Source organism: Mus caroli, unplaced genomic scaffold, assembly GCF_978045245.1.
Source record: "Mus caroli unplaced genomic scaffold, Mus_caroli_1 scaffold_13, whole genome shotgun sequence".
Taxonomy (NCBI): Eukaryota; Metazoa; Chordata; class Mammalia; order Rodentia; family Muridae; genus Mus; species Mus caroli.
The window spans coordinates 54202713-54217424 of NW_028227268.1; the positions used below are offsets into that span (position 1 = coordinate 54202713).

At 43.5% G+C, this 14712-nt stretch overlaps 1 protein-coding gene across 2 annotated transcripts in view; it reads right to left on the bottom strand.

Moving 5' to 3' along the window:
- Myh10 (myosin heavy chain 10) overlaps window positions 1–14712 on the bottom strand; it is a 128765-nt gene that overhangs the window by 69077 nt on the left and 44976 nt on the right. Inside the window, exons 5-6 of one of the 2 annotated variants that reach the window (XM_085829909.1) lie at window positions 3249–3351; window positions 2703–2732 (exon numbers count right to left, since the gene is read on the bottom strand). In XM_085829909.1, coding sequence (XP_085686035.1) covers window positions 2703–2732; window positions 3249–3351 — 133 coding nt within the window. The remainder of the gene's footprint in view (window positions 1–2702; window positions 2733–3248; window positions 3352–14712) is intronic. The other variant, XM_085829910.1, reaches the window with a different exon arrangement.

Here is a 14712-nt window from a genome sequence, read left to right on the forward strand (position 1 = left end):
AAGGACAGTGTCATCTGAAGACTGCCGAGAGGCAGGTGCACTGGCTCGAAGGCATTGTTTTACGTGGAGGTAAAGTTGGTAAGGCCTTCGAATGACCTGTCAGGTGAAAACCCACAGTGGTACTATGCTCGCAGCTGCCTGGTGGGTGGTACCAAGGGCGTAAAGCCAAATATAACTTTCAATTATGTTATAAAACATATCTGAAGGTTCACAGATAAATCTTTGCTTGAAGTTTATTTTTGTAACTTGAATTTGAAAACCGGTGTTTCTTTTATTTATTCATATTTTCAAGGAAGCTATAAAAGAGCAGCTGTGCCACTTGGGTGGCTGTACTCAAAAGTGTGGACATCATCACGTGCAGATGAAAACACTCGGGCATCGCTCTGCTGTTTTCACATGACTCAGCAATCCTATTCTAGGTGTGTGCTTGAGAGCAGTCAGTGTCCCTACGAAACAAGTGCCCAAATGCTCACAGTAGCCCAAGCTAGAAGCCGGTGCCTGCCGGCTTCTGAGTGGACACTGAAATAGGGCATATTTAATGCAGCAGAATGTTCTTAGACCATGACGAAAGAACGTTGTACTTCTAATGATACAATGTAGGCTGAACCTCAAAAACATTATGCTTAGTGAAAGAACAGCCAGAAAAACATCCCCATCCATATACAATGTCCAAAAAAGGCACATACATAGGGAACAGAAAGTGGACTGGTGTTGCCAGCACAGGAGGAAATGGGAGGTGACTGCCAGGGGACTGAGGAGTTTCTTGTAGGAAGGCAAAAAAATGAAAATGCCCTACACGTGTGATGATGTTGAATTGTGTGGCTGTGAATATATGAAAACGGAGAGTTGTACATGTAAACGGGCAAACTGTACAGAATGCATTGTATTGCAACATTTGTCCAACAAAGTTCAGTATAAATTCAGAATACAGAGGAAGAAATGAGAACGGGAGGTAAAAAAAAAAATGAAACAAGTAGTGACTTTGTAAGGTCAGTCCTCTGCAGACTCTGCACCCCCAAATTCAACCAAAAATGCAATGGAAGTATTTTGGGGGAGAGTAGCATCTATATAGGTTCCTATTTGTCAACTACTGACACAGCATGCATATTGTACATTATAAATACTGTATGACTTATATTACACAAGAGACTGCATAGGCTCCACTTTATGTATGGTACCTGAGCTTTTGGCATTTGCGGAGGGTAAGGAGAGAGGCCTAGAGCCAATCTCACCAAGGCACCAGGGGACTGCTTTATAAGCTCACATTCTTAAGGATGCTGGCGAGCAACCAAGAACCAGTACTTGTACACTGCTAAACACATCACACAGCTGCTAGCAACGTGACTGAGGTAGCAGTGAATGTGGGGAGGCAGCCTTGGGGCTGTGCACACAGAGCACATGCAGAGACGTGCAACCCAGCAGGGACAGCAGAGCCCAAAGCAGCAGCCTCCTCCTTTGGGATGGACTGGAACTCCTGAGCCATCCAAGTGTCTCACATACACGCATGCTACTCACATACAACTGGGATGCCCTGTAATTTAAAATGACATCTAAACAAAATGTAAATGGCAATGGCTCCTGTGTTTCAAAGAACCTGGAAAATCTAACTCCTTATCTTGCTTATTTAATACTATCTCAGGCTCAGGCCGATTAAAAGGTCCCAGAGTGTACCTCAAATGCACAAAGAAAAGCTGGGTTCTTGTCTGCAGTATCCTCCTCTAACTACCAAAGACGCCTCTAATATCCCAGAGCATGACAGTTCTTCATTCAGTAACTTTTCCAAGCTCTGCTGCTGGCCTGGAGAGCACGAAGAGCATCGCAGGCCTTCACAGGTAGACAGAGCTCTGGGATGGACAGTTTCTCTCACCTTCAATGTTAAGAAAGATCCTTGCGAATCTCAGTACCTGTGACAGTTCTTGTGGCTATGTAGGTCTCTATGACCTTTTCTGTGTGTATTAATAGATCAACCATGACTCAACAGCACTGCTTCTTGCTTTAAATTAACAACATCGTCATGCTTGAGGAAGACAGACAAATCAAAGCTGTTGCAGTGCCCTGGTGAGGATCATGTCCAAAGCCATGTCCTGCTCCTCAAGGAATCCTAGGAAGCAGGGGATGGAAGCCAGCTCTGGTCTGTGGTTTGTTCAATGTTGGGAATTCTGGGATTAAAAGGTAGCCCAGCACAAAGAAAATTCTAATTTATTGAGAATATTAAATACAACAAGGCAAGCCTTTGGGCTAAAACACACAGGCATAAATTATACAATGCCATAAAAACTTAACAGGTTAGAAATGGAGTATCCCCAAGGGTACAACTTTCAAGGTTGTATCCCAGATTTAAAATGTAATGTATAGCACAAAACAAAAGTTTTCATGTGCTTGTTAAATAGTAAGATAATTCCACCTGAGGTGACAGATGAAATCATCTTAAGTTTAAAGACTTCATACACATGCACTTCAGTGTCACAGTAAGAGGGGAACTGCTCAGATCTATTTGGAACACGCGTGGAAAGAAAGCACAAGCGCATGCTGCTTCGCATGGGAGAGTAAGATGGCAGCGATACATTTCCAACATTGACTCTCGTTTTAGCACAGACTCTGCTCAGAGCCAAGAGTGCTACTTGTTTCTAGGAGAGGCTCTATCCAAAGACAGAAATCAGCACAGGCACTCGAGACTGAGAAGCACAAAGAAAGTCACTTGCCTGGGGTTTCACTGGCTTAGGCGATTCCTGCTGCTCATTACAAACAGATAAGCAGACATTAGCACAAATCACCAAGCCATCGGGCAGCAGGAGCTGGTTTGGCTGGCACACACAGGCTTGCCAAAACTACCACACATCTCAAAACCCGAGAGGCTCACTGACACCCATACTTCGTGTTTTTATCTTTTTATCCTCCATTGATTCCCCCCACAGACCTCCCCTACCCCAGAACTGCTATAGGCAGCAGCCATAAAGTTATTTACAGACACTCGTTTGGTTGACATAAATCTTCATAGGCACTGCTCATTAATTTATAAATTGGGCTTCAAGCCACAGCCATAATTCCCATTTGCCTCGTGAGGAAGTCTAGTTAATTTCCTTGTATTTGCCTGGCTCTTCCTGAATGGAAGGAAGAGTAAGGCGGCTGGGTGTGTGGCCAAGAGCTGCTTGCCAGAGCTGCGTATGGAGCAGCTGCACTTGCCTGGTTTGTCTCTGCTATTATAAAAGAATGAAATGCAGACAGAAAGCAACAACACAAAGACTTACAGGAATATTGTGGTCCTTTCTTCCTTTGTGAGAAGAAGCAACGTGGGCCAGGTACTGAATGACTTTCTTGGTATTTTCTGTCTTCCCAGCACCCGATTCACCCCTAAAAGAAACAGCAACACCAGCTACTTTAGAAAGAGAGCTGAGCACATGTGTTCCAAAATTACAACTGATCCATGAAACTGAGCAGAACAAGATTTAGGGAAAGGAAAAAAAGAGAAAGCAGGAGAAAACTTATGGGTAACAGTAGTAATAGACAAGAAAATGTATTATTGGTTTTAAATTATCAACTCTTAGAAACCTTGTTATCACCACTGAGCCACCTTGGAAATCATTTTCTTTCTTAGAATGCATTAAAAATGTACACTAAAAATGAGCTCTGGACTGCCAAGGAGAAATGGCTTTTGCCTATCCTTCACTTTCCCACCGTTTCAATGAGCACACAAGCACTGTCTTCATGTGTGCTTGAAAGTCTCCTACTGTAGCCAAGGCTAGCTGGCCTAGAACTTACAATGGGACTAGCATTTTGAAATCAGTGATCCTCCTGCTTCAGCCTCCCAAGTGTTGGGGTTGAAGGCTTAAGCCACCATGCCTAAGAAAACTAATTTTTAAGTATGTGATTAAGATGGGCGTAGCGTACACACCTTTAGTAGTGGCACACAGGAGGCAGAAGCAGACAGATCTCTTGGGCTAGCCTGGCCTACAAAGTGAGTTCCAAGACTATCAGGGCTACACAGAGAAACCCTGTCTTGGGGGGAAAAAAGGTATTGAATATAACTAAACAAATAGTCATTGGTAGTACTGGTGAGACAACATAGAAAAATATACAAAACCGATTTTTTTCTGCTTCTAGGGATAAGAGCTTCCATGAGCAAACAGAAATGTATTAGAATTGTCATGGAAAAAGAGAAAAACAAACAACAAACAATCTCAATAAGTGCATCTGAGACCTGAACTGACAGAAACCAACACTCCACTGCTGACTCAACTGGGCAGCCTGCTGGGCTCTGGTGCTCATCAAAGCACAGAGCCTTCCCAGGGCAGAGCCCATGCTGTACCTGGAGAAAACCTTCCCACTGGTACTGGCCTCACACAGGGCTCCTGACCTCCTGGTTTGTGTCTGACCCCACATTACCTCACACAGTATGAACTAAGCTTGACATACAGAGAACCAGGTTCTCACTCCTCTGCTCAGAATAGTTCAGGTCTCCAGAAAACAAGCAATGGTTTACTCTTTTAATAACCACATATATTAAATAAAATGTTATATATAAAGTATACCTTTATAAATTACATATACAAGATCATTATATATAACTATAGCAAGGAATTGTAGGCGCAGTTCACCAGCACACAGCGCAATCTCAGTGCTGTGTCTTGCCACTCTGCTCTCCAGCAAATCCCGACTCCTCCCCTTGGAGTTATACCAAACCATACTGTTGGAGCTGCCCACTCCTCAAGTTCCAGCCGGCTTACAGCTGGGCATAGATCCTCCTGCTGTCTAGCTACACGGACCAGAGTAATAAAGGACCTCTGAGCTTCAGTATCCCAACTGAAAACTGTAGGCAATGGATCCGCTCCCTCCTAGTTCTGAATTCTGATGATCCTAGACACAAACCACTTACTCACTTACTGACTTACAGCCATACTGCACGCTTGCTAACTGTGACGGCTAATCTCGGTTGTCAACTTGACTACATAGATCTGGGGATCAACTAAACCCCAAGCAGCTTGAGTACAATTGTGGGGGATTTTTCTTGAGTCGATCATTTGGGGTGAGAGACCCACCCTAAATCTGAAACACTGGAGTCAGCAAACACCCAAAATCTGGGCTCCACTTCTTGTGGCGGCCCACATGAGAGCATAGAGGGAAGCTTTGTCTTTTGCCTGCTTGTTCTCACTCTTGCTGACAGATCCATCCACTCTGCTGCTGGGGCATTATTCATTGGTATTAGAACCTACTTCTTGGGGATTCCACATATACTGAAGACCAGCGGAGACATCCAGCCTACAAGAGTGAATACTGGATGCTCAGCCTTTCCATCAGGAGGCAGCCATTGCTGCACAGACCACAGCCTGCAAGCCTCTCTAATAAATCTTTACATACAAACACATGATCAGCTCTGTTTCTTTAGAAAACCCTGACTAATACACTGGCCACCTCTGCTTCTCCTCGGAGTTTCTAAGACTTAGGTACTCAAACCTACCGAACTTTTATTAAGGTTTCTGCCCACATTTGAAAGCCTGCATTTAAGATTATTACATCCTTCTAAATTCTCATATTATGTAATTTGTATTATTTCATCTCTCTGCATTTTCTTTTAGACGTTTGAAAATTTTCAGATTTTATAGCTGAATCTTTAGTCAACCTGAAAGAAAATTATAGTTTGAGAAATTCCCACACCTAGCTGACTTGGCTCACATTCCAGTGTGGCGTCTCCAGGGATCTGGGGTATAATCTTCACCTTGCCTACTTGTTTCTCTTTGCCTATTCAAGGCCAGCACCACAATGCTGGATTTTGTAAATACAATTAGCAACCATCAGCACTTCTTTGGAAAACAAAAAGACAGAAGAAAAGTAGTCTCTGGGGTTCATTTCATAGACAAACTTTAAATAACTTTGCTCCACTGTACTTGGCCCACCATCCTGCAACCCAGCTGACCCGCCACCCAAAGGAGTGGGTGAGACAAACAGCACCGGCAGAATGTGACTTTAAGGAGAATGGCGATCTTATCTCTTGGGAAATTCTTCTTTCATTCAAAACAAGCAGAGAGGAAGGACGTTTATTTGTCTGTCATAGCCCAGTATCCAGCTTAGCAAATTCAGTCTGGTGAATACTGTCGAACAAATGAATGACTGCAGGTCATACTCGCTTTGCTTCAGTGTTCCTGTTAGTAATGTCCTTCCATCACCATATCTGGCTACCACTGGCTTGTAATGATTTTTTATGCCTTTATCCAGCCATTCACAAATACTTATATACCAACTTCTATGGGTCAGCCATTCTTCTAAGTGCTCAAGTATGGGGGATGGGACACAAACAAACAAGGGAAGAAAGTGACTACAGACCATGATGAATTCTCTGAAGGAGATGAGACAGACACTGGAGGGAGAAACCTGAGGAGAAGGGCCAGCCATCTTCCTATGCCAGGTACCTTCTCCAAGTCAACTAAGAACTAGCAGGTGAGAAGACCAGAAAGCATCCAGGCAGATGGAGAGACACATGCAATAGCGCCAAGCAGAAAAAAGCTTGCTATGTTCCCAGACCTGCTGACTGAAGATGGGGGAGGGGGTTGAAAATTTTTTCATATGGGTCACATATCAGATCTCCTGCATATCAGATATTTACATTACAGTTCATAACAGTAGCAAAATTACAGTTGTGAAGTAGCAATGAAAATACTTTTATGGTTGGGAGCCACTACAACCTGAGGAACTGTATAAAAGGGTCGTAGCATTAGGAAGGTTGAGACCCACTGCTCTAGAAGAGTAGCCTGTGCTCTTAACTGCTGAGCCACCTCTGCAGCAACTAAAGTATTATTTCTTAATAGCCATAAAACAGTTTACTCTTTTTGTTGTTAACTTTATTCGAAGTAGTGTTTCACTGCTAATCTATTGGCTGTTGGTTACAAGTAGGTAAATTTTTTTTATTAAGCTCAAGAAATAAGCTTTTCATTTAGCCTGATGATGATTTGTTTTGAAAACCATTATGACTGTTACTGCCCATCTTCGTGTCTCTGTAGTTGCCCAAGCTCTTGCTCCCAACTCATTTACACAGCTGTACTTCAATATGTAAGCTTATGTCTGAGGCAACTCCCACACTGTCAAGTCATGGAGCTCTGTTATATGAAATGCTGCTTTTGGGGCCAAAAAGATAGCCCAATGGGTAAAAAGCTTGGTAAGGGCCAGAGTTTGAAACCCAGAACCTAAGTCTGTAATCTTCAATGACGATACAGTGGTTAAGACCTTGAACTATGGAATAAATATGATCTGTTTAGATTGAAATCTTTACCATGAGACACTGAGTGTCCCTCCTATGTTAAAAGCTTGGTTTCTAACTCACGGTAGTACTGGCAGTTAGGAAGGGGACTTAGTGAAAGAAAATTAAGTCACCACGGTATGTCTTTGAAAGGGATGTTGGGATTCCAGCACCAGCTTGTCTCACTTACAGCTTTGTTGTGATGCATGCTCTCTGCACTGTCAACAATGGAGCCAACCAAGCAGGGGATGAAACCATGAGCCAGAGTAAGCCTCTCCCCTTTATATATGTACTTATCTCCGTTGTTAAATAGAAAGGGAAAGACCAGAAACACAGTACCTACCTATAGTGCTCTAGCTAAGTTACTTGCTCATCTGAGACTCACTATACAAATTGGGAAGAAGTTACTTTGTAGAACTGAACTAGCACATAAGCATCTAGAATCGTGGCTGGCAGTGAAAGCGAGGAAGATGATGATGATGAGATACCAACAGGAAGTAGCAGACAGCAAAACGGATTTCTTATGTTACTCAGTGTAGTGGCTATTCTTGGTTGTCAACTTGACTATATTTGGAATGAACTACAATCCAGAATTGGAAGGCTCACCAGTGACCCTTATCTGGAGGCTTGGAGATCCTTATCTGGATCTTGGTATGGAGATCTTGAGACATAGTGGCTATGGATTCCAGAAGATTAAATCTCTGAGTTTAAGGGGATTTAATCTGGGCTACACCTTTCATCTGGGATTAAAGGTGTGGTGGAACACACCTTTAATCTGGGCTACACCTTCTGCTGGAGACAATATAAGGACACTGGAAGAAGGGAGTCTAGCTCTTGCTCCTTCGCCTGCTTGCCGTGTGAGACTGAGTAACTGCTAGATCCTTGAACTTCCATTCACAGCTGCGACTGAACCATTGTTGGGAATTGGGCTGCCGACTGTAAGTCATCAATAAATTCTTTTACTATATAGAGACTATCCATAAGTTCTGTGACTCTAGAGAACCCTGACTAATACACTCAGAGACTAGAGAAACATTAGAATACAATATGCTTGGGAGAAACAAAACTCAAAACTCAACGGGAAATGACACATCTCGATAGACAGAGGCTGAGAAGTGAAAAACACCCTAAAGGAGGGAGCGCTGGGTAAGGAGACTCATGGGAAAGACCACTGGCTGTTCTTCTTGAGGTTAGGGGTCCAATTCCCAGCACCCACATAACATTAAATGGTGGCTCACAACTGTCTAGAACTCCAACTCTAGGGGAGCTGATGCCCTCTTCAGGTCTCCATAGGCACCAGGCATCCAAGTGGTGAATATGCACCCATACACGTAAAAGAAGGAAACAAGTACAGGGAAAGAGAAGCGAACAAGAAGCCCAGCAGCGTTCTGCTGCAGAGGACAAGAAGAACCCTGGAAACGTGGGAGCACAACAGACGGAGACCTCCACCAGGAGGCAGCAGACACTCTGGCTTCACTCCCACCAAGACATAAATGCAGTGCAGCTTCACCCTTCAAGTGGTGTCCCCTGTCACTGCTGGTCCCCAGGAGCCCAGGTAGGATAGGAGGGGTGACTGGCACCATGCACCCTATTCTTTTACAGAGAGTGTGAGTTGGGAGTACAAAGTTAACCTAAAGCCAAAACAAGAAGCCTGCTGAAGCAAGCTGGACATTACCTATCAGAAGTTTTATACCTGAGTCTTCATTAGCTCCTCAAAGGGATATAAAAATGGAAACAAACCCCTAATAAACAGTAGAGAAGCAGGTAACCAACACGACGAACCCCTTCTGCACCCCAGTTCTGCCAGTGAGAAACCCTTTTCTTGTTTCTCTTCTCGGGATGTGCTGGGTGAAGCCTTGTTATTTATAACCTCACCCCAGGATCATTGCCTGCCTTGTACAGTGAGACACGGCTCTTTCAGAAAAGCACCGCTCCTCACTGTCTTCACTTACTGTCCATCTCCTTGACTTTGCCAGCCAGCTGCTTTCCTGTGCGAGCTAATGCAAGGCTATTAATGACTGCTGATTCCTGTATCACCTCATCCCCCTTCAAGGCTGAAGATGCCAAGAGAAAAAAGCAACCGAGGCATTTTCCTGTCAGGTTTTACAAATTTCTGTCTCAGCCCCACTAAAAGATACCCCAAATCTCCAGAAAAATCTGCATTCACCTTGTTTTCCAGGACTGTCAGAGCCCTGACGAGCTATTAGCTCATGAGATCACCCCTCAGCAGGAGCTCATTTCAAGGGAGCCATATCGCTCCCTGCAAACAGACTTCAAGTCACCTCGCAGAACCAGAACTAAGACAGCACCAAGCAGACCACTCTCACCATGCCAGCTCCACCATGCCTCAGTGCTTTCTCCATTTAACCCTAAATCACACACCTGAAAATGGACTGAGAAGGCCAAGTCAGCGGCCCCTTTGCTCTCCCCTCTGTACCACGCTGCCCACACCTCTCCCTCTGGTTTCCACATTCCTCATCTCTGACTGGCACTGAGAGGAGCACGCAAGCCTAGTCAGCCAGGACTCTGGGAGGCAGGGCTTTTTGCCTTAAAACTGTGGCTACAAGGGCCCCATTTTCTATATTAAATATATGTATAATATATTAATATTAATAAGTGGCTTTCTATAATTTAAAACAGCGTTGTGGGCTGGTGAGATGGCTCAGCGGATAAGAGCACTGACTGCTCTTCCAAAGGTCCTGAGTTCAATTCCCAGCGAACCATCTGTAATGAGATCTGACGACCTCTTCTGGTGTGTCTAAAGACAGCTACAGTGTACTTACATATAATAATAAATAAATCTTGGAGCTGGAGCAAGCAGAGGTCCTGAGTTCAATTCCCAGCAACCACATGATGGCTTACAACCATCTGTACAGCTACAATGTACTCATAAACATAAAATAAATAAATAAATCTTTAAAAAAAATTAGCCTTGTATTTTTTATTCATGTACTCAGCCAGTATTTACTGCACACACAACACATGTCAGGTACAACACAGGCAAATAAGTCTTCTATAGTTTTAAACTTTAGAGTCTAAAAGTAGTAATCTGTGCCAGCTGCCCAGAGTTGCCTAGTTTCTGGTTATCTTTGAGCTAATTTCCTTTTTCTATAAACAAGTTTCTCCAAAGTTTAAACCACTATAATTAAAACAATTTATATTTTATAAAATATTTCAAAAATTATGTTACCAATAAAAACTACCAAGACACAAACACCAGTCCTTTAGAAGGCAGCATACTAGCAGGAAACTTTATGATCGAGACCGGCCGTACTCACGTCCCTTTCTGTTACATTAACATTGGCTCCTTGTGGGGTCTTAAAGTGACCCCCTGTGTGGGGATGGTAAGGACATTAGCTTCCTTTCCTTGTTCTACCTCCAGAGTGCTTGAATTGAAGGTGTGTGCTGCCTAGTCCCACTGTTTTCCCCCACAACTTAAAAAAAAAAACTTAACAAACACACATTTCTACCCAGAGCTTCTTACCTTTCCATCAGTGGCTCCATGTGCCTCCTGTTTTTCTCTTACAGCATAGCTATAATTTACAGAGGACAATCTAAAGATTCCCAAAGTTTCATAGCTTGAGTACAGCTAAAACAGAGTTCTTGGAAAAGCAAACCAGGACCTAAAGAGGCTATGTGTCTGGCATGGCACTGGCATGTCGGACAGGATAAGATCATCAGATGTCCAACATCATCAGATGTTGATAGATTTTCAACCATACCATATGGTTGGTCACTTTAGCTGGCCCAGGCTATCTTCAAACTCACTATGTGGCCAGAGAAGTCCTTGAACCTGCCTCAACCTGGGACTACAATGCTCATGTTACAGGTGTGCCCACCATGCCTAGTTTATACCATCAAAACCTGAGCACTGTGCATGCGGAGCAAGCACTTGACCACAGGAGCCACACCCTCAGCTCAGATTTAATCCATTCTACCCTCTTCAAAGTGCCCTCAACACAGGACTCACTCTGGATATTTATTTGTATTTGGTAGGTTACTGATATACAAGAACCAAAACAAGAGGTTGGAGAGATGGCTCAGCAATTCTGGCTGCTTTCCAGAACCCTGGTTCAATTCCCAGCACCCATATGGCAGCTCACTGTAATTCTAGTTTCAGAGGATGGCACCCACACACAGACATACATGTAGGCAAAACATCAAAGTAAAAACCAAACAAACCATAAATGTCACATCTTAACAGGAGACCATTATTACACTATACTAAAATATACTTAAGAGGGAAAAGAAATTTGGGGTTATCGGCTTGTCTAAAATCAGAGTCACAAAGTGTCAGTGTTCTCTATAGATGGGATTAAGGGTGACTGCTTTACCTGCCTTAATACCAATGCATGGGGAGTCAACGGAGAGCGACACTTTCCTTCCAGTTCAGCAGTGAAATCTGAGCATCAAACACCTGGCTCTCTTCAAAGATACCTGGCATGTGCTCACAGTGACCAGCAGTGGGTCTGGTCTACAAGTGTGGGTGGCAGGCTCACGATACCAGCTCAGTCTTCGGAGTTCACCCAGTTAGAAACATGGGCAGAGAGCTCAGGGTATGAGCTAAAAGTTCAGCCTTCACAGGAAGGGCAAACTAGAAACTAAATGACTACAGAGAAAGGCTTAAAGACAGTCTATAAACTATGTACGGGTTGTGTGTACTTGTTTGCATTGGATATGTATGGGTGCTTTGTCTGCACATATGCCTGTGCACCACATGCATGCATGCATGTCCTCAGAATCCAGAAGAGGGCTGCAAATCAGGTACTATGTGGATGCTTAGAATCCAACCCAGGTCGTCTAGAAGAGCAGCCAGAGCTCCTAACTGCTGGGCCATCTCTGGAGCCTTATGGACATGCTCGCTTACATAAACCAAACCCATGCTGCTTTAAGTTTTGATTTGTGGTACTGTCTAAACAGCTACTTAGTATAAAATAACTACTAAATAATAAGCACCAAATTACTTCCTCATAAAGCAGAAGCCTTTAGCTTGTCTCTGGGCCACTGTAAGGCAGCGGGGAACACACTCTCGGAATACTTCGCTTGAATTTTCAAAAGCACCGAGGAACACAGTCTGTTAAGCCTGGGGTGCAATGTTTCACAGTTCCATGTTTTTGGGTCACAATGTTACTTTATATTATGAATATAAAAGCTGTTAAATATTACAACTATAACATCTAAAACCAAACAAAAGGCCAGGATGACAAAAAGCCACTTCTAAGAAGGGGAGGACCTTTCTGCGTGATGGAACTGTCTTCTGCATCGTGAGACAGGTTTAGCTTATACAAAAGACTTAGCAAAAACTACATTTAGGATGTGTGGACATCATTATATGGATTTTGCTCCAAATGAAAGTATGAAAACATTGGAGCTTAAATAGTACTCTCTAATAGCAAAACATTTAGGGAGAAATGTGCCCATTTGTTAACACTTGGACTTAAAAAACACAAAATGAAGGGAATCAGAGCTTACTAAATAAGTGAAAATTACTTTACACCATACAGCTAAGTAATTGGCAACCACCAAAATAAACACTGCCTAAATTTAGGCAAAACTCTGTACCTATGCAGGTACCCTTGAGCCTCTCCCAGGAGTGCCCTGGCTGAAGAAAGCCTGGACCTTTATAGACAGAAGTGGAGACTCAATTGTCTATCAGCATAGAAAGCTGAGGTAATGCTCCAAGCTTCCCAGCTGAAGCCCTAACCTCCTCCACTGGACCATTACAGTTAAGGCATGACCGACCTTTCATGGGGCTGGAGAGATGGCTCAGCAGTTAAGAACACTGGCTGCTCTTCCAGAGAACCCAGGTTCAATTCCCCATATCCACATGGCAGCTCACAGTTAGCTGTAACTCCAGCTCCAGGAGATCTGACACCCCCACACAGACATAAATGCAGGCAAAACACTAATGTACATAATAAATAAATAAGTTTTTAAAAGGAAAAAAACCAAAAGACAAAAAGAACCCTTTCAGCCAGTTCCTGCAGCTATCCATCTCCATCTTAGGGTCTACTGCTGTGATAAAACACTGACCAAATTCAGCTTGGCTACTTCTACGTAACACTCCATCCCGGAGGGGAGTCTAGGCAGGAACTCAAGCAAGAATCTGGAGGCAGGGACTGAAACAGGGTCCACAAAGAAACAGTGCTTACTCAAGGTCTGCTCAGCCTACTTTCTTATATAGCCCAGGACCGAGTGACACCCACAGTGAGCTGGGCCCTCCCACATCAGTAATTAATTAATTAATTAATACCCCACAGATGTGCCTACAGGCCATTTTTTTTCATGAAAAAATGATGAACGTCATTTAATATTGAGGAATGAACTTTAAAATAAGAGTGAAATATCATTTCCAAAAAGGATGGAGAATGGTCAATTTAAAGGGTAAAATCAGATACAATTGTTTGAAAGAGAGAGAGATGAGAGGATTTTTTTTTTCTGGCGGACTTTATTTTATCTCACTCACTTCTCAGTAGAAGTTCATTTATCTTTAGAACAATTTTGGGGACAGGCTCAGCCTCTTCAGTAATTCAGGTGAAGATTTCAATAAACCAACTTCTGGATACTCAGTAGCTGGACTTGTTTTCAATTGAACCAAAAAATGTTATTATTATGGATGATTTTAGAAAGGATAAGCTGAAAGTTAAAGGGCAGTGGTCTGCTGGGAAGCTCTTCTTCTAATAGACTGATGACCATATGTGTGTTCCTAAGCCATTTGGCTGTTTATTCTTAGTACGGCTCTATGGTGATGGGAGATGAACCAGGGTCAAATCCTACCATGTCTACGGAAGAAAGAGGACAGGTCTGCCCCCTTTCTTTCTGGGGCAGTTTTTCTGAAGGGAAAGGTCCCCCTTGGTTTTCTCTTAGCAAATTTCTACTCATGGTCATAGGACTTAGGGTGAAGGCTACTATTGAAAACCCCTTGCCAATGTCCACACCCAGACACTATATCTTTTTTCCTATTTTCTCAGCTTGTGCTACAGGCCAATCTTATGGAGGCATTTTTTTCGATTATGATTCTCTCTTCCTGGGCTGGAGAAACTGCCAAACAGGTATTAGATGCTGAGCCGGAGTTTCAGTGTCTCCCTCACCTGCATCTCCTCTTGGCCACATTAAAGGCACCAATGAGATCAAAACCCTCTGCTGGCGTCTATTAGTCAGCCATTGCTCTGTTCACATTCTTGATCTGAGAAACAGTAGGTCTTAGTTTTCTGTTTGTTTACCCTAATTTCTCAACTCCAGTATGGCTTCCAGGCCCTTGCCACCCCGCCACTCAGTCCTTTTAGCATCCTCCATCTTCTGTGGCTTCTATTCATCTCTCTCTCTCAGTGTCAGGAGGCCACAGACACCCAGAACACTCCCTGTCCCTTGGCAATGCCACCATCCCTTGGGTAGTTGTGAACTCTGCAGCTCTTCACAGCTCTTCCTCTCATTGCTCCTGAGTGCTGGTTATCCTGGGGTGTCCACACACAGCTACAGCACAC